The sequence below is a fragment of the Euwallacea fornicatus genome, chromosome 19 (genome assembly GCF_040115645.1).
Source record: "Euwallacea fornicatus isolate EFF26 chromosome 19, ASM4011564v1, whole genome shotgun sequence".
Classification (NCBI taxonomy): domain Eukaryota; kingdom Metazoa; phylum Arthropoda; class Insecta; order Coleoptera; family Curculionidae; genus Euwallacea; species Euwallacea fornicatus.
This window is the reverse complement of record NC_089559.1, coordinates 2,390,288-2,410,843: the sequence shown is the minus strand read 5'-3', so window position 1 is coordinate 2,410,843 and position 20,556 is coordinate 2,390,288. Positions and strand designations below refer to the sequence as shown.

The following is a 20,556-nucleotide window of genomic DNA, read 5'->3' as shown; positions in this document are numbered from 1 at the left end:
GCTGTGACCTTTGCAACAATATTATTAAATACTACTTAATAACCTGGTGTAGATATAATGGATGGTTGGGCAAGGCAAAATAACTTCATCAAAGTGTGTCTAGGGCAGTGGTCTTTAATGGTACGCCTGCATTTCCCAACCAAATCGAGTATATATTAACTATCCTCGATCCATACTTGCCCCAGGCAAAGACATTCTATCATCTATTGAATAATACGTTATGAAACCAAAGAACTACGCAGATATAAAACGTTGAAGGAAAAACTATAATGTGAAACTTTGTCTCAACTTATGAGACGCACGCTAATTGTTTCGAAAAAGTTGGTTGACACGCCTCTGGTTTTACAGCCTACAAATTAAATGCTTCGAAAAATTTAGCTGAATAAGAAACGCTCTGAAAAACTTGACTGATACACCTCTGGTTTGACAACCTCCGAATTGCAAAATTTTTCTGATATAACAGTGACTTACTACCTCCCGGGCAAAGAAAATTCTCTAAAATTGCGCTGTTAAAATCCATTCTTCTTCTTAAACGCATCCCTAGCTTTTCAACGTGAAAATCAACCCAAGATTTTCGCGAGTCGAAAAGGATCGTAGTTTTTCACAAGTGACCAGTAGCGTATCGTACGGCTAAAAATGTCTGTAAAAGTGTAAAACTCTTCAATTTCAAGAGTTTCAATGAATATTCAATATCATCAGGAGCGTACCCCTAATGTTTGACCTTATGTTTTGAGTCTTTTTAGAAGTTTTCAGCGGCGTCTTAAGTTTGGAAATTTTTACGGATTAAGATTCCTAGACACTCTAAAGTAGATATTTTCTAAAGTTTCAGATTAAAACTGAAGCCTTCAGTTACGCACCAGAAAATTGATGATTTTTCCTAGTATCGTGACCATCAAATGTGGCCGCGTACTTTTGGCTCAATTAAAGATTTCATGAAAATTTGAAATTTCGACACTTTAATATCCCAGAAAACGAACTAAAGCAACGCACTACTTTGCAATAAAATGAATATATTTTATGTTGTTCTGAACGTAGTCCCTAGGTGGTGCCACAGGAATTCTATACTACACCCATTACGCATTGAATAGTAAAAAAATTGTACTACCTACTTACATCAGCAGTTATTTTCTCTTTTATGACTAATGGGCACAGAATCAAATCACCTGAAGCATAAAACGACTGCAACAGAAAAGGGAAAACCTTGAGCTCAGCTTTTTAGAAGAGGAATGTTGTATGCATAAATATAAGTAATGATACTTGGCCTCGTCTGTAGCCTCTGATTTCCTAAATACAAGTGCGATTAATCTCAGAGCCCGGAAATGCGATTTTCTGGTCACATAAAGACCCAAAAAGACGCATTTCTTGGGCAGCACTGCCTAATTAACGAAACACCATTTTTTGGAATCGAAGACTTAAGTGATAATAACGAGTTCTTGCACTTTGGGGGTTTTACTGGTAGCACGAGAATCTCGAAAAATCAGTTATCACCCCGGTGGTTGTGCTTAGTTATCTTTTATCTTACAACTCAACTACTTATTACCTATATTGCACTGTAAATAGAAAATTGAGCTTTAATTATTGCAACAGCAACTCGTAAGAAAATTCCATTTGCTTTAACGTCGATACAAAAAGATAACAATCTTTACACCACAGAAGCATTATGCAATTTTAATAGATCAGAAATTTAGTGAATGAGTAGGTATGTATTTTTGCATAAAATTGATAGTTTATTATATCACTTTCCGTGCATTTTTCCCTTAACTATTATTAAGGTATCGAGCGTATGTTCCTTCCTATGCATAAACCTCTGTAGTAATATTTGACGCCAGCTGAGGTCTTAGGGAAATGATCAAAAGCACTCGGACTTGAAGAAAAATACTTCTCGAAGTTAATAACAAAGAAGACGCATATTTCTCTCTCTTCTTTCGGAGTCGGTTAATGTCGTTTTCCGTAATAAAGCGAACAAATTACCTTTTTATGATTCCACATGACGTTGACACTGGGCTTTCCCCTCCTAAAATCAGACTGATCAATGACGTCATCGTGTACCAAAGAGGCTGTATGGATCATTTCAGATATCATGGCTACTTCTCGTTGGGATGGAAGGAGTGCGCTGGAAAACAAAGGTTCTCTCGCTATGAATTTCTCTCAAATACAATTTGAATTAACTAACAATCGGTTATTGCTGAGGAAATTTACTTCTTTATTCCAATAGCGGAAAATGACAGATGAATCGATTTAGACATCTAATAAATGTAAATTTTTAAAAATTTCTAACCTCACTATGCCAAACATTGATGCTAGAAATGCGTCAAATTTGACATATGCTGAAGGACAAAATTTAAAAATAATTAGTGTTTATAGGTTAGTTCAGATTACAATTCATTAATCTGAACTATGCCTTAACTATGAGTTAACACCCTCAAATACAAGTAAAAGCATTAATACAGCTATATGTAATTTGTAGTTTGGATTTTTGGGTGTGTATCGAATTAGATAACACGTAGGTGTCTGGGGTAGGTAGGAGTAACGTCATATTCAAATAACAAACACGAAGATATAATATGGATATCTTCTACAGACTAAACTAAGGGTCAAAATTGATAATGGGAGCGTTATACAGGTTGAATTAAGATGATGGTAGAGACGTATGTCTTTGAGTTGGTCATTGGTAACAATTCTAGCGCATTCATAGACGTGATAATATCTGTCAATGATTACATTGTATTCCGTATAACTACAAACAATTTTCACGGCTTAGATTTTTTTGTTCTGGTGTTTAACTCATAAATTAATCCTTCATCTCCTCATTCCTTACTTGCCTTTGTTATACCAGCTTTTTTTATTTCAATCCAAAAACATAAAATTTGTGAAACGCCACTGATCTTATTTTATGTTCATTTTGAATTCATTTGACCCAAACGATTTATATGTATGACGCACATGCAAAAATCCAAACAATAAATCAGAGCTACTAATAGAAAAGAAAAAAATTTGAACCGGATGTTAGCTAATAATGTCGAAATTTTCGAGGTTATATAAATTTTATTAAAATGATAATTAACTAAACGGTTGGACGATTAAAGTTAACTTTATGAGAGGAGCGAAGAATTCTGTGACCTGACGTGAAGTGGGACGATTTTTGCATATTTTCGTTAACAAATTTTGTTTTTTGCATAAATACATACATATGAATTAATTTTATGGCCATCAATAAATTCAATCAAATATTAGCATGAAGCGAAAAGTTTTACTGCACGCACGTCAACGTCAAATACCTGTAGAAAGCTTTCACGCTGACACGTGCTACTATGATTTACAGGCGTTAAGACTTTATCGTACGTGTGCGGTATAATTTTACTGTCACCTTGCAAATACATTGTGATAAAAACTATTTACTTAAGATTTTATTAGCACGTTTTTCGAAAACTTGCAGTTCAAAAATCGAGCTAACTTTTCGGAGAGAATCGAGTGAACACCATAAATAAGAGAATTTCACTGAGTAATCGACCAAACTTTCCACAAAATAGAGGAGAGACTCTGAGATTCGTAAAAAATCCAGGAAACAAAAATCGAGCTCTTTACTGCTGTGTCCCTAAAAAAGTTTGAGGTCTCCTCATTGAGCAGTGAGCCAATCACTTTTCCTCCTGCACGTAAAGATTCGAGTTATAAACTGAGTAGTCTAGAAATATTGGAAAAAAAAGAGATATGGAAAAAGGAAGTGGATGTGGTTACTAGCAATAGAGCTTTCCAGATGTGGACAATAATCCAAATGACCAAACCCAACTTCCTGGTAAATTTCTCGGAATGAATTTTTCTTTAGAAACATTGATTTTTTCTAAGATCTTTTCGGATTTATTTTGGTACATTTTGGGTCAAAAGAGGGCTGCACCTATGACCATAGTACCTATCGATTTTAACGAAAAAAATTAATTTGTAATATCTCAAAAAAACATTGCGATAAGCTCTGGGACTAAGCACTGATATCAGAGTATCGATACAATTCCAAGTTACATAAATACTAATATACACAGACTCGCACCTGCTCATGCCGTCATCCTCCCTAACAATAGATTTATAAAGTGCAAGAACATACATAAAACATGAACCAATTAAACCATACTGATCCCTTATGAATGATGCAAATCGCTATTTTCGTCGTCACCTGTAGTATACGTACGTGGCCTGAAGATGAATGAGTTTGGCCAACCTTCAACGATATTGATGAGGGCATCTCAGTATTACATCTAGAATGTGCATTCTTGATTGATGCGTGTTTTAGATTTGAAATTAATTTTTCAAACAAATTGAACTGTTGACGACATCAGATTAAAACTTATTTAGATGCGTAAATTCAAACAATGTTTAATGATATTCGAAGAATGCGGAAACGATTAAAATTTGAAACTCTAATTTGGCGTTTCACATGTACTCTGAATAATAATCGACCCCAGAAACAATCACTTTTGTCTATTTTTGGCATTAAAGCGTATTGAGGTATGGTATTATGCTGCTTCACAAGTGATGATAATGATTAAAGTTGTGGTATTCAGATGTGCTAATCAATTTAACACCATTAACCAATATTTTATTATGACAAAATAATGCAAAGTATGTCAAGGACTCTGTGTGTAAACATCTAAACCAAAGTCAAGTTACTCTGCAAAAATACGTATCAACAAAACTAAAATATATGGTCATATTTTCGTCACAAAAACGAATCTCCACCTCGATCGTACACAAAAATCATATGAATAAGAGCGTCTGTCTACCATGGGGTAGTAAATTTTTGAGGATAGCACAGTACATCTATGAAGGGAGAACGAAAAAAATTTCAAAATCTAATTTAAAAATGCAGGACCAAATTTGAAAACGAAGACGGTGATGACTACAAGGAGACGAAACGTCGGACCAGATTAAATCGGTATCATCAGATTCACAGGCGTTACAAAAGGCACTAAGCGGCGACTTTTTGCCTTTTTAAACAAAAGTCGCAACCTTTACCCTTTCCAAGATGCTCATGGCCCCTATTCTTATGTTCGACACCCCGAATACCGGGTCTTAACGATATTTCTAATCCAATTGGTCGGTATATGCAAATACAGTATTTAGTAGCAAAAAGGAGGAAAACCACTCAGTTAAACGTACTAAACTGTCGGTTAATTATTAACATTGAGTTTCGTTTAAAATCGCGTCTATCGAATAACCCTTATGTCTTTGAAATCTTAGAAATCAAGCTAGAGGAAAGTTACAAGTTGTGAAAAATTTTAAATGCAGAAAATGCTGCTCGATGCCCTTTTAGACATACCAGGTTAGTTCAGGAATATAAGGAATGTTTCAGAAATTTAAAGAATATTTCAGAAATACACACAGTTGTGGAGAAAAGTATGGAATATTTTTGGAAACAACATTTTCTTGGTGATCAGTTTTGTTTTCGTCTTCAAAGTTAGTTGATAAGGTGAAGGTACGTTTCTAAATTTACCGTACAATATTCGGCTCAGAAATGTTATTTTAAAAAAGTTGTTGTTTAAAACAATTTTTTTGTTGGACAAAAGTATGGAACACTATGTGGTGTTGTTGTTTATCAGAGCATCATCGGTCATTCAGTCCGATTTTGTGGTGCATTTTATCCGAAATGTGCCAAAGAAAGGGTATTTTTTAGAAGATTTTCGAAATTCAATAGTCCAAATGTCACGTGACGGCTATAATCAGAAAGACATAGCAAAGGCATTAAAAATCGGCCAAGGGGTAGTCTTCAAAATTTAAAGAAAATTTGGCACTTATGGAGATGGTCTAAAACCTGGACGTCCAAGAAAAACGAATGCCGCTAACGACCGATGGATAAAAAATATATATCATCTTCAGATCCTGGCAAGTCCTCCTCGATTATAAAGCAAGACATCACTAACAATAGTGACGTAGATATAAGCGATCGCACTGTACGTCGTCGATTGTGCGAAATGGGATCAGTAGGAAGGATGCAGTGAAGAAGCTCTTAATTTCTAAGAACAACAAAAGAGCCAGAACTAAATTTGCTCAAGAACATTTGTTTTGGTCACCTTCAAACTGGACTACTCTTCTTTTTAGTGATGAAACTTAAGTTAATATTTTTAATTCTGATGGGAAAAGATAAGTTCGTCGACTTGTAGGAACTAGGTTTGATCCCAACCATCAAAAACCAACAGTGAAACATGGTGATGGCAACGTAATGGCAAAGAGATGTTTTTCTCGATCCGGCATTAGTCAAAATTGAGGGAGTTACGGATCCCTTTCAATACAAAACCATCTCGAGAACCATATGCTGCCATTTCCTGATGAAGATATGCCTTTATTTTGGTGTTTTCAGCAGGATAACGACTCTAAGCATTCATCCCGATTAATCAAAAATTGGCTGAACGATAAGAACACCCCATATTAGAGTGGCCGTCTCAATCGCCGGATCTCAATCCGATTGAGCATCTCTGGGAAAACTGAAGACGAAAAATTCGAGACAGGAATATGTGCAATCGGGACGAGTTGTGGAAAGTCCTGCAGGAATAATAGGTGAAGATTCCTATTTCCATTTGTGAAAATTTAATCGATTCTATGCAACGTCGATATCAGGTTGTTATCGACACGAAAGGATATGCCACAAAATATTAGTTTATTTAAAGTTTTGTATTGATTCTAATGGATTTTACGAAGTATTCCATTCTTTTATCGAGCATGATTTATTCTTTATATTTTTTCTTTTCTACATTTGTAGAAATGAACTTTTTGTTTATAATGCAAATTGTTAAACATACAGTGTATCCGCGGATGGAGTATACAAGAGGACAAAAATATTGATTATCAATTTTACGATAAAACGTCATTCTTTATAAAAACTTCTGCTTGTTGAGAAAATTAGTTTGCAATATAAATATTGTAAATTAGATGTACAGGATGTTAATTAATTAGGAAAACATAATAATGCTTCAAGATAGAAATATCATTATTTATATTTAAAAAAAAAATCAAGATAGTCGATGGATGACGTAAAATTTACGTCATCATCCGTACCAACATCTTATTAAATATCAACCAGTATTGATTTTGTGGAAGCATTTTTAAAAATGTTGAACAAAGAGGAACGTATTTATTTAATACAATGTTACGGTAATGGAAATGTATATTTGCAATACGCTATAGATCTTTTCCATTAAAAATTTCCTAATACGCCTGTATCAAAAAGAGCTTTGCGAAAATTAATGGAAAAATTGATTGAAATTGGATCGACCACAACTGTGAAGAAATCTAAGTAAACACACGACGAAAATTACGTATCTACATTATTACCAGTACGGTCATTTTTAGATAACCCCAAATTATCTTTAAAAAAGCATGCAGAAACAGTGGATTTAAGTAAAAGTGAATTACACACAATTTTTAAGGGAAACGAGATTAAAGCTTTTAAGCTAAAGCTGCAGCATACACTTGAACCTGAAACTGAGGACAGACATTTAAAGTTCTGTTTATGATTAGGCCAAAATTATCTTGAAATCCAGAGATTTAATAGTTTTTTTTTTAATCTACCGATCAGTCTACACTTTGCACAAACTGGCACGTATCTTCCCAAAATAGTCGTCATTCGGCTTTCCAGAATCCTAATTATGCAATAAATAAACAAAGTCAACTTTACCAAAAAAGTTAATGTAAAGCGTGGAATTTTTTTTGGATTGGATCATCGGTCCATATTTTATCAAAAGAAATTTAAACCAGGACCTGTATTTTAACATTTTAGAAACATTTGTTTTTTACTATTTCTTAATACTTTAAAACTAGAAGTGCCTAATAGCATGTTTTTGCAACAAGACGGATGTCCTGCTCATGGAACGGACTTGGTCAGACAATGGTTACATAATAATTTTGGCAAGGTGGATAGGGAGGTTTGGCCCGATCCATTATCCAGCTGGGTCGCCTGACCTTTCTTTGTTAGACTTTTTTCTACGGGGTGCCTTAAAACGAAAGGTTTATACGAATAATTTGCCGTATGATAGAGAGATATTAAAAGAGCGCATACAGGCAACAATGGATGAACTAAATATGCCGCGAATTATTGGTAAAGTGTACGGTTAATTGATTAAGTTAGCAGAAAAGCGTGTCGAGATGGGAGGCAGTTATGTTGAATAATTTTTTAACTATGTAACTATGTAACTTAATTTAATACTTTCGAATTTTCATTCCAAAATTGGTATTTAGATTTTTTTGTCAGTTCAACATAATTTCATACATTTTTTGTTAAAAATAATAAACAATGGTACTTCTATCTTGAAGCATTTTTATGTTTTCCTTATTTATTATCACCCTGTACATCTTATCTAATATGTTTACAATGCAAACTCGTTTTTGCAACAAACAGAACTTTTTGTAAAAAGTGACTTTTTGTCATAAAATGAACAATAGAAATTTTTTTCCTCTTGTGAACTCCATCCGCGGACACACTGTATACATTGGTTTTTGTATAATATGTTTATTTCTTAATAATCAACTATTTTGATTTAAAACTACGATGAACCTCAAATATCCCGTACTTTTGTTCACAACTGTATAGCGAAGACCTCGGAAATATAGAAAATGTATTAGAATTGTAGAGGGTATCTCGGAAACATAGAGAATATAGAGAAAAATATAGAATACTCAGAAAAATAGAGCATTCCTCTCCATTCGCCGCTCGTGTCAGTTACGCGAAATATTTTTATTTTATATTAGACACGTTCAAACAAATATCGACGATCTCAAGATAAAACCGAATAGCATGATGATAAACCTGCAAACCGAAGTCGGAGGTAAATTAGATTTAATCGTAAATACAATAGATCAAGTAGATGAAGGGATACACGACGTCAGACATGGTTGAGAAAGTCAGGAAGGCGGAAGATAAGTCACTAAGGGAAATCGAAGATATTGCTGTCAGCTTACGAATGCAGGTACCAGCTTGAACGGAGTCTCTTCGTCAAAGTGCAAGGAAATATGCACCACAGAAAGCCTCCGACTTATGCAGCATTGATAGGGAAACGAAATATTTGTAAAATTGGCACTTTTTCTGTAAATTAGAATAATTTATTCTCCTCGTTCCATCAAAATACTCTAATTCACCTCGTTATTGTCAAATATTCGTTATTTCTTAGCAACCATTTGACAAATTCATTAAGAATCCAATATAAACATTTTTTCACCTCTTATGGTCCAAGATGAATATTGATTTCCTTTTAGTATGCGAAAAATGGAACTAAGGTATGATGTATGCGCGGTAGAATCATCTTCATTGGAATGTTGGAATAACCGATGATGGTGATGTTACATCGTGGGAATTTTAACGCTTCGATTTGGCCTCTAACTGTACAATTTATTCCGCCGGCTTTGTCGTTCGCTTGACATGTGCAAAATCATCCATTAATAACCACTATTAATGAGTAATTTTTTTTTATTTTACAATTTGATGAGTAGACCGCATTTGCTGTTCGCGTCCAACAACCAAGCGCAAATGCAGAGTAAATAGAGTTGAAACTTGGTTCCGAAAGTTGACAACAATTTTGTAGTGTTTCATTGTTTTTCGGTTAGATTTGACTGAATATCTTTGAGATTTCGGTTAGAAACTGACCAGATATCATCTTTTATTAGTCACGTGTTAAATTCCAATGTCATTCGTTCAGTCAAATCCTCAACAATCTGACACTTGCCGTAGAAAGTCTGACAGTTGCTGAACTTCCATTCATTTTAATTAAAAATAACAGAAACTGAGCCACTTCCAACCTCACTTTTCATTATTACGCAAGGGAGAATATGTGCATTTCATGGTAAACCGATATTTTTTCATTAATTGAATAAAATTTGTTAAAAACTTAACAGATTTCGATAACGATTAACGATTTTCGATTAATTGTCTGTACGTTTACTACAATCTAAACTTATTATCTTATTCTATATATTATGAAATATCGATCGTCGAAGGGAATCCCAGAGTTGGTAATGACTATTTTGCGCTGAACATCTGTGCAGCAGGGCATTGCGTATAGTATATTATTGCTAGCGAAACTGAAAATTTAGGCCATTCGAAAGTAAAAAAAGCGACTGTATCTTGCGAAATGACTTGTCACTGACCACAAATTAACATCCACATGGTACATATATGCTGATGGAAGCCGTCGATCTTACTCAATATGACCAATGTTGGTTATTGCTACTGACAAAATTTAGTGGTGTAGGGTCTCGTTGACCTTCGCGGAAGTGGTACCAGTATCGATTGACTTCCCGTGACTTAAGATGAAAACTTGTTATTCTGACGTCAATCGTTTGAGAGGCGACAATTCGAGACCTTGCTTAAGGCTTCGGAGTCTTGGAAGTGGCAAAAAAAATAACTCAGGGCGACAAGGTATAAAGTGATTATAGAGACCTCATTGGCCCACCGTGGAAATCGTTTATTTAAAAAAAATAACACGCATATAGAAGAATGTAGAAGGTTCATTCCTGACCATAGAAGGCGCGTAGGGATACCCTCTAATCACCCAAAAAACTAGCTCGATCTAAATGTTACTTTAGAAGCAACGTCAGAGGATAGCAATTGATCATAGAGACCTCGTTGGCTCGCCCTCAGATTCCTCTACTAGATGAAAATATGCGCAAATACAAAGTTCATTCCTGACCATAAAAGGCACGTGAAGATACCCTCTAATCACCCAAAAAACTAGCTCTATCTCCATGTTAATTTAAAAACAACGTAAAAGGGTAGAAAGTGATTACGAAAACCTCGTTGACCTGTCCTCGGATTCGTTTATAAAAAGAATGTAACTCGCATATAGAAGAATCTAGAAGATCCATTCGTGGCCGGAAAAAAGCAAGTACAAGTGACCCCTACCCACCCAATACATCAATTTGCTCCATTATCGAATTCTCGGCAGCCTCTTACCTGTTTTCTTTGTACATGTGGTAATTGATGGCTCTGGCCATTAAAATAGCTACCATGGGTCTCAGAGCTTTACCGTTTCCATCGAAATAGTATGTGGCTATTTCGTAGAGGTCCTCCTGGTAGGTGTTATGTCGCAGTTCCTGAAATAGACAAATCAAATCATAGCGACATAGAAGAAAAATAGAAAGGATATGCCGCTCTTAACTTGACATAATTGGACTAGTCACGACCGAACTGGTAAGTAGGTCCTCGTAAGATCTTCAACAATGGCAGTTTAAAAGCCAATTCAGAGTTTTTTTTATATAGTTTTAACATTAACGAGGATGATTACTCCATCGTTATTAGAAGAAGTACTTATGCGAGTCTGGAGTCCAATTGGTACGGCCTCGTGCCGAATACAAACGGCGGAACGACGGATGATGATGATGAGTCCAGAGCGTTGAAGGAACCACTCGTAATTCCAGTAACAATGAGATAATTACTATTATAAATAATAATGTTATTGTCTTCATACGGTAACTGCGGACTTATTGTCTAATAACACCAGCCATTGGGGTAATACCGTTTAAGTAGTGATTATGTGTGGGTTAATGCGGTTTAGAACTAAACTTGAGGCTCATTAGACTCACATTTCTTATATAATTATACACATCCTTAAGGTCGTCTTCGAGCAGTCTGTAGGGATCCACTTGGTACTCCGGCATGGTGCCCGGCTGCTGGGTGTTCATGGTGGCGTAATTTCTCGACATTGTCAGCTTTTGCTGAGTTCGGACGCAGGAGTGGACAATGGGCGGGCTATGTGAAGGGCCCGGTGGTTGGGTAATGTGCTGTTGATTGTTCTGCAAAAACTATTGGGTAAACATTCGCATTCAAAGGCTGAACATAACGAAGTTCAATTGATTATTAACAATAATTAGAACGTATTAAGAAACATGAACATTTTATTAATAATTAAACTGGCCAACGTGATCGAAACAAGGCAAATTTCACAATAAGACAATTATTATTTCAGGTCTGATTGTCGATGGTGCACTGGTTTCTAATAGTAATCATAATGGGCAGCCTGGTAAAAGTGGTTCTTTCCAACTGCGTGGAAAAATTATGTTAAATTCGCGGCAAATTGCGATTTCTATCTTCATTTGATGTCGATTACGTATGTATATAAATAAATACTGACAACAAAGCCATTTCTTTAACCCGCAGGACGAGTGAGAGATCCGAGCAACTTTTTTCGTTTCCTTAAAGGACGACCACTAGGCCGACCAATCAACTGCGAAATCGCCAAGGCCTTTACGAAGCATTTGGGTAGGTCCTCGGACAACCACTTAAATATGGTGCGAAATTTTGAAATTATTGACGTCAAAAACTACTCTTACAGGTGACGATTCACACAATCTACAGGGCGTTAACAGGATTCTCTCGACCCAGATTTGGCGAGGAATGTGAAAGTGAATATCCCAGCATCACTTGCCGTCTTCGCAGGTACCCATCGGGTTCCGAGTTACATTATTTCGCAATTAAATAGAGAGTAATCGTATCTCGATTACGAAACTCGTATTCTAATTTTGTGGACATTGCCGATGATGATGGGGCATAAAACAAAGTTAGGCACTTAATAAATGTGGAAATCAGGCAAATAGAGTTTATCATGCATTAGCGGGTATCTCATAATCGCCTGGTTAAAATGATAATTCGTTAGATTTTATGGGTGAAGGTGATAGATGCAAAAGCTACTCATTATAGTCTCTAACCGTGTGTAGCCTTGACTTTAGCCTTCATGGTACGGAAAATTCATGGTACTGGCGGTCTCTAATACTTAAAAGTGAAAAAGAAAGAATGTGGAGATCAACGAATTGTAAACAATGTCGGCGCAACGACACACGGTCTATTATTATTATTATTATTTCGCGAGTAAATTGTTGTTTTCGCTTTTTCAATGTCTCGGTCGTAAAAAGTGCAATTTTGGTGCCAATTTCGTCGGGGATATCAGAAACGCACTGAAAGAGCTATTTATGGCAGCAGTTGAAGACTTTCTATTCATAATTTGTCATATTCAGTCGAATAGTTCATGTTTCGTGTGTCTGGGTTATCTCACCCATTCGTTACAATATTAAATTTAATTCGAGGAAAACCGTTTTCCTGATAAAATCCATTTTTTCTGATTTTAGAAAAAAATCGCTCATTCGAATACAATGGGGTCAATATTAGCGAGGTCTAATTTATGTTTTTGGACATACTCTACAAAAAGCATATTTGAACTTCAAACAGATTGACTGGTAAAGAAATAGTGAAGGCAGCCAAGCCGCACGCGTGATGATAAAACGCATATTAAAACCTCACAATAAAGATTATTTTTTAATTACAAAAATTGGGAAATAGATCATTTGCAGCAACATTTTTTTTAATGATGATTGCCTTAGCTACTGCCTATATATGCTAAAAATTTTAGCTTGATTAATAAGGAAGCAGGGGCGAAGTGCAAATACATTTGAGTAGGCGAAAGCTCTCTAAAAAGGCCTCCATTCCAGTTGTTTTTAATTGCTATCCTCCCAAGGAGGCCTTTTACGGCAACGACTTTTGAAAAGACAGTGCCTCCAGTACTGCGTCCAAACAATGAAGTTTGCAACCTTGTTGGTAAGGAAACAGTGGTCTACAGGACCTGCTTTTAGCAGTTCAATTAGACTCTGTACGCCAATGATTCTTGGACTGATAGATGCCTTTATGATCGCCGAGTGTTGAAATTAATTGCTGTATTGTTGAAGAAAAATTTTTTTTATGGAAAACTCCTCGAGGGCGCTAGGTGTATCAGCACATCAATAATTTTATGTATGATGTGAAACGGTGAAAATAACGGTGAAGAAACAGTGGCGTGGTGAAACGGGACATTAGAATGTGAGAAAGCACACTTACAAGAACTAGCAATAAAAGAATTTTCTGAATTAATGTAATTTCCCATGTAGGTTCTCCACACCGATAGTTTTTAATGCAAGCAAGTGGTAAAATCTACAACGACATTAGTGACTCAACAAGCAAAGAAACAGGGGCGCAGTGGAACAGTATTTTATGGTAGGAAAAAGAACAGGCCACACCTGCAAGATCCTACAAAAAAAATTGTTTATATTTAAATATATAATTGAATCCTCAGATACTTTCGCAATAAAGTGTCTAGACCTGCGGCCTCCTGCAGCTCCAAATTAAAGATAAAAAAAAAACATGAAGGAGCAAATTGGGAAACAGGAAATACTTTGCATGTTTTTGAGAACGGCATTAACTGGTTTTCATTGCAAGGAATTGGAATTTCATTGAATCTACACTGGAAACCTAAGGCAATACAAGACAAGACTTTTGCATAAAAAACTAACGCGGAATTGACACAACACCTTAATAACTACACACAAAACGAACAAAATCTAATAATAAATATCACTAGATATAGCAGGTATTTAATCGGGCTTGCGAAAATTAGAGACAAGTGCATTTGCACAATCTCGACAGTCTACATTTACTTGTTGCTCTAGTTTGGTCGTCATTTTTCATTTAAACGAATTGAGCAATGTACCAACGAATACCACATGACAAATTAAAGACAACCTTTATGGGTCCCGGTCTAAGTGCGTAATTGAATATTAAGTATGTACGTAAATATTTAAAGAACGTATAATAGCAAGAATAGAATTTTAGAAATCGAACAAAACCGTAAGAGACTGGTTTAACCCTGGTACAAAACAATTACATAAAAATACGTTATACACGGGGCGGCTCAATAGAAGTGTTGCGCATGGCTTAATGACCCACAAGGGGGCGTAGCAATCAATACAAGATTATAAAAACAACTATAATCCCTGCAAATTCCTGTTCTCGATGTAGCTATGGTAGATATTACGCAAAAATTGCAATATTATTTGCAACACTCGGTATAATCAAAGTCAAGTTTTTGCTTAATTGCCGTAAACTACAAGTACCCGTAGTTAGTAACATTCAAATAAATGCAGGTTTATTAAACTTGTTGAGTTATTGACCTTTTAATTATATATGTCTATGTATTGCAGCGTTCTTTGTATCCATTACATAATAATTATAACGTAATATTATTACTGATGAGGCGGTTTTGCAACGCAATTATGCCAATTAATGCCATCTTTAGCTTCAAGGTGCCAATGATCTTTCCCTATCAATGGTACTAAAAAAAATTACACACAGTTAAAACGGAGCCGAGCTTTGTTCCAATCAACTATGGATTAACGAATCATTTACATTCGTTAAAATCGACTTTCCTTTACATTGAAAATCTGTAAGAGGGACAGAAAGAGGTAAACAAGGTAATTTGGCAATTGGTACCTCAAGGAGATTTCGACAATTTGGATGCTCAAAATGCCAGACACATCGTTCCAAAACAACAATCAAAACAATAACTGCTGCCGGTAGTGGCGATTTAATGGCTATTTATCTGCAGTATTTAATAACGGATTGACCTATACGAAGGCGTACAGGGACAGGATCTAGTTTGGCAAGGTTCAACCGAGAAACGAATCTTTTTTTGTAATTGCAAATAACAGTGTAAATTTACGATTCAAATATCAATTTCAATGGTAATTAGGCAGCTATAGATACTCTGGTCTCCAGGTGTGGCTGGGATCCCATATTTTTGAATGAGAGATTTTGCAGGTTTTGTGCTTATGGACCCTGCGCGAAAATTTTAAACTACTCTAAAGCCTCAAAACGGAGCTTCCAAGGAAGCTTCATCAAGCAAATACTTAAACTTCACACGACGGGCATTGAAGGACATTTCATCATTTTTTTTTTCAAAAAAACATGGGTGAACGATTGATACACGCGCAACTGGAGGCTAAAATCTATTACTAAAAATTTACATTTTCTTACAAAATGTGGCCTTTCTCCTGCGATTGACGGCCACAAAATTTAATCGAAATATCTCCGGGCATATTAAAGAAACACATGATTTTCAATTTTTTAATTAAACTTCAACACCTTTTGTGCCTTAAAACTTGAAACACTCTGTATATTTAAGTTGGAAAAATGAGCCGATGAGAGGCAATAGACACTCCGCTCATCGTTTAAAGATGTCCATTTCCGAGTCAGTTTACCATCAATCTCTGCCACCGTAAACCATTACTCTGGTATTTGCCCTTTTACCAACGTTTTATTAGTAAATTCGCGTATGAAAAATTATTGCTTAGGGAGTTTTTATTACTGGGCTACTGAAGAGGCGAGCAAGGTAATACTAATACTAAAACAAACAATGATATTGCTCAATGGATACGTAAACGTGTTGTTGACATGAATTCATTCACATGTTAAGCAGTGGTTTCATGACTGGTATTATTTGCCATTCATAAACTCACTACAATAGGTTTCTCGGTGGGTGTCTATCAACTCTAAAAAGAATCCAATCGTGTTCTTTACTGAATGTTTTTGATAATCGATGAGCTCGAGAACCATCTAAATGCGATTACTAGCTAAGAGTGTCAGATCATCTCTTTTATTTATATCGTGACCTTTAAACGTCAATGTCAAATGTTAGTCTCCACAGAGATCTCAAAAATCAGAAAACGCACGGACTCTACATGGTTGAGAAGATACTACTTGAGAAGGCAGTGGCAGTTCACGGCATCTTCATGACATCTCACCACTTCTTAAAATATTTTGTAATCGTGTGAGCATACACACCCTTCAGGTTCTAATCTGAGTACCGCATTTAAGGCATTCACTACCCACATTTAAGACATAGAGGCTGCATTTGAAATATCAATTATTTGTATCGCCCGCAGATGATGCGTTAAATAGAGCTGATTTGACTGAATATGTGTATAAGTGTCTGAGCCCGGAAACTATCCAAATGCGCCTGCGCGTTAATGATGTTGTCAAGTTGTCACTTTTTTTTACATTACAATTATTACACGTCAACGCCAATTATCAGTTTTCTCTGCGTTCGGATGTAACTTGTTGATCATCAAAACTACGAAGACCTGCCGGTACCCAAGCAACATTTACAACCTTTACAAATGGAAGAAAACTATTTGAATAATCGACAAGAAACGTGTAGAGCAGCGGTTTACACGTAGGTAACGAAGATGTTTGCGCGAGAATAGAAGGAACCCGTTCCGCACCTGTTGTGCAGCGGCCTATTGTGGATTGTGATAGTGCAACTTGCAGAGTGAGAGTGGCCTTGGTACCAACTGGGTCACATGTTACTTTCTTCGGCTAGTGACCGCGAAATTACCACTACTCGCATCGATTTTGTACACTAGACGTCGCAGCACAGATTGCGGTAAAGAACCGATCAAGAACTGTTCGCCCTGGTGATGCTAACGTTGAAGGCACTGTTGGGGTGGAAAGAAATAGATATTCTTCTACAGTAGGTTGATGAAGATTCAATGTATCTTCGCGAGAAAAAAATGCCCTCACTATTACTAACTAACATTCATATGTAGTGATTAATAGAAAGCTGAAATGGGCAACAAGCCAATTAGTCGCACAACGAGGAAGTGACTTGATGACATTATTAAATACGACAAGGTCGTACCATCGCGAAGAATTCCTGCAAGGTCGCAGGCGCTGTCAAAACAGTTTTCACTCGGTCCCTAGGTATTTATGTCACCTTAAAAGACTACGATTTTAACGCAATTTTGTAATAACTAGAAGCACACAGTTATGTTTTTAATGGGCAGCTTACGAAATAGGAACCTTGCTTTTTCTACACGGTTCAAGGCTGGAAATGAAACGGCTGGTGCAACGAAGGCATTTAAGGTAGGAATGGAAGGACAAGAATCTCAGCAGGAACAGATTTTTTTTTACGAGCGCGCAGTAAAATAATTAGTAATGAGCATTTGAGACCTGAAAGTGTCACTTTGCCTAAAACTTTTATAACGCGCAAAACAAAACTTTAAGACAATTTTTTGGGTTAATTCGGGTTACTGACAGAGTGACAATCTTGTCGTTGTTGACTCGAGTGTATTTTCAATGACTTTAATGACAATCAGCAACGCTATTTCAATCGTGTCAAATAAGGTGACATATGTCAGGGTCAATAATCTATATGGCCGTCAAGCCGTGGCCATTAACTTGGATGCGGTGATACTTACATTACTAATGCGATATCATACTCACGAGTGGGATATTATCACGACGATGCTCCAAGCCCCGTCGTGGAAACTGCACGAGTACATTGGAATGCCATAACATACATGTAACATTCAACTTTTATTCAATTACACAAATTGTGCACTTACTAATACATCTTACGGGTTTCTAGAACCCATATTAACACATAGTAGTAGTAGTACATTAATTTGAAATGCAAATATTCAAAGAAACGTCAAAATCACCGGCTAATCGGCTATTAATGTCAAAATTATCGCTTAGTCGGCAATTATGAAAGTAATCACGCGTTTTTCTGACAAACGGCTGCGTTAAATTAATGGTCGAAATCTCGATAAAATGACGTGGAGTTTGATCCTAAACAATACAATTTATTTTATAACATTTTTTTGTGGTGGGAAAATGTTGTACACCATTTGCTAGAAAGTCTTTTACACACTCTCGTGATTGGCACCTCGCCTGCGACTCGTGCGCTATATGTCACACACCTGAATTAATAACGATTCTCGGGATTATTTTCTTTGGTTCTTTTGCAATGGACCACTTCTTATTCGAGTGCGGTAAAACGCAGTGTGCACTTGCCGCACCCACATGGGTGTGGGAAAAAGCACTTTAAAATATAACGTGGAATTACGTTTTTAAAAATCACCTCGGCGAGAGCCCGATTGAAATGTTGTGTGTATAGGGGAAATTAAAATGTTTAAAATTCGTATTATTCTGTTATGTTATGTTTCCATCATTATATTTCAGCACATATCTTCCAAAGATTCTTCAATAAGATCAATCAGAGGGTTAATTTTTTGTATATGGGTGACACAGATGTCCATCAATCATAAATTTCTTTTTGAAAATGCATTTAAATATAATTATCTAGGCTTTTTCTTCTTTTATTTCCACAAGCAAGAGTCATTGACATTTACATTAACATCAGAGGGATCATCTTATAATGAGCACTTCTTCAGTTATTCCGCAAGATATTTAATATTTCTAATGTTAATAACTAATAATAGTTTGTATCTTGAAGATAGAAGTTTCAAAGATTCGAATGTAACGTGCTTTCCCACTACCTTTTACAAAGAACCCCAAAAGAGGGACCTTTGTTAATAACAATAATTATTCTTCTGTTCATTAAAAAAAGAGAATAAAAACTTAAACTACCATCTACTACTACTACTGATCCAACTCTCGGAGCGGTTATTCTACATTTTATGTCTGTGTTTTTGTTTAAAAATATGTGGTCTTTGAGACCAGGCCCAAAGTAGCACACCAGAATGAAAGATCTGGCGGATTCCAGTATGGCAAGCGTTACCTAACAGCTTGTGCAAGAACATACACATACCTATACATCTCTTTGGCAATTTTATATTCCTCGTTTATGGGAAATCGTTATGGTTTCTGCGAGATAAATGAGAGGCAAATGAAAATTGTGTTATACAATGTTTTCAAAAGTTAACAAAATATTATGTAATAAGGCTTTTAACACACGTTATTTTCCTAGATCCAAAGCTGGTGGCACCTGCCGGGTCCAAGGTTCACTGGTCATTCGAACCAGACAGTGGCCGCAAGAATGACCACTGACGAATCCGCAAAGTTTAGGTATCACACATTGTGTAAAGGAAATTCGCTATGTGATACCGAAACCACTTGACCAGGACAAGTGGAATTTTCAGTTGCTATTGTGTTATAGAAAAATAACTTGTGTGAACAGCCTCATTGTGACATAAAAAGGCGTGTGTGAACGGTTTCATTAAAAATAGTAGATTATACTGTTTTTAATTAATAATATACTGTTTTTAATTAATAATATACTGTTTTTAATTAATAATATACTGTTTTTAATTAATAATATACTATTTTTAATTAATAATATACTATTTTTACGTGATACCAACATTGTGAAGTACGGTAGAACTCGGCTATGACGAATCTTCAAACGACTGGGTCTCTCTTTCATTATATGCGTAGGTTCTTTATAGGTGACAGAGAAAGAAAGCTTATTCATTCAAAATTTTTGTTATAGTTAATATCAAATTATACAATTATTCATTGTGGTAAATAGGTATACAGGGTTTTTCATTAGTGTGTCAAATTACGAGATCTCAGCAAACAGAGTTTTAGAAGAAAATGTTTCATATAAAAGTTTTTAATTATTAAGAGGTACGTATTTTAAAATTATTTTCAAATGTACAAGGTCTTGCATAAAAGTGTGTTAATGCCAAGTTAATTATTATTATTTTTTAATGAAACCTCCCCAATTTTTGTGACATTTTCGCATTTACCGTCAAATTTTAAGATCAGTTTAGGTTAAAGGAATTTATGTTAAAAATTTACCGTTTCCAAGACATTCAGGAAAAATCGAAAATTTTTATATCTGCAAAAGGTCACGGAAATTGATGCTCTACCCGAACCGCTGCGGATGCCGAAATCGGCCTTGCGAAGCTCTAAGAGAACCTAATAAGCTACGTTTAGACGTGTTTTAAATAAAAAAAAACAAAAATCGTTTTCACAAA

The 20,556-nt window shown here is 35.7% G+C and overlaps 1 protein-coding gene and 1 long non-coding RNA gene across 3 annotated transcripts in view; one reads left to right on the top strand and one right to left on the bottom strand.

Moving 5' to 3' along the window:
* The window catches only part of qless (decaprenyl diphosphate synthase subunit 1 qless), a 48,929-nt gene that overhangs the window by 17,526 nt on the left and 10,847 nt on the right, over window positions 1–20,556 (bottom strand). For both annotated transcript variants that reach the window (XM_066293627.1, XM_066293626.1), the window contains exons 3-5: window positions 11,557–11,766; window positions 10,928–11,067; window positions 1,972–2,113 (exon numbers count right to left, since the gene is read on the bottom strand). In XM_066293627.1, coding sequence (XP_066149724.1) covers window positions 1,972–2,113; window positions 10,928–11,067; window positions 11,557–11,766 — 492 coding nt within the window. The remainder of the gene's footprint in view (window positions 1–1,971; window positions 2,114–10,927; window positions 11,068–11,556; window positions 11,767–20,556) is intronic.
* Window positions 11,032–14,884, top strand: LOC136345385 (uncharacterized). Its single transcript, XR_010733131.1, has 5 exons — window positions 11,032–11,164; window positions 11,234–11,782; window positions 11,940–12,080; window positions 12,131–12,232; window positions 12,306–14,884. It is a non-coding gene; the product is annotated as an uncharacterized lncRNA (long non-coding RNA).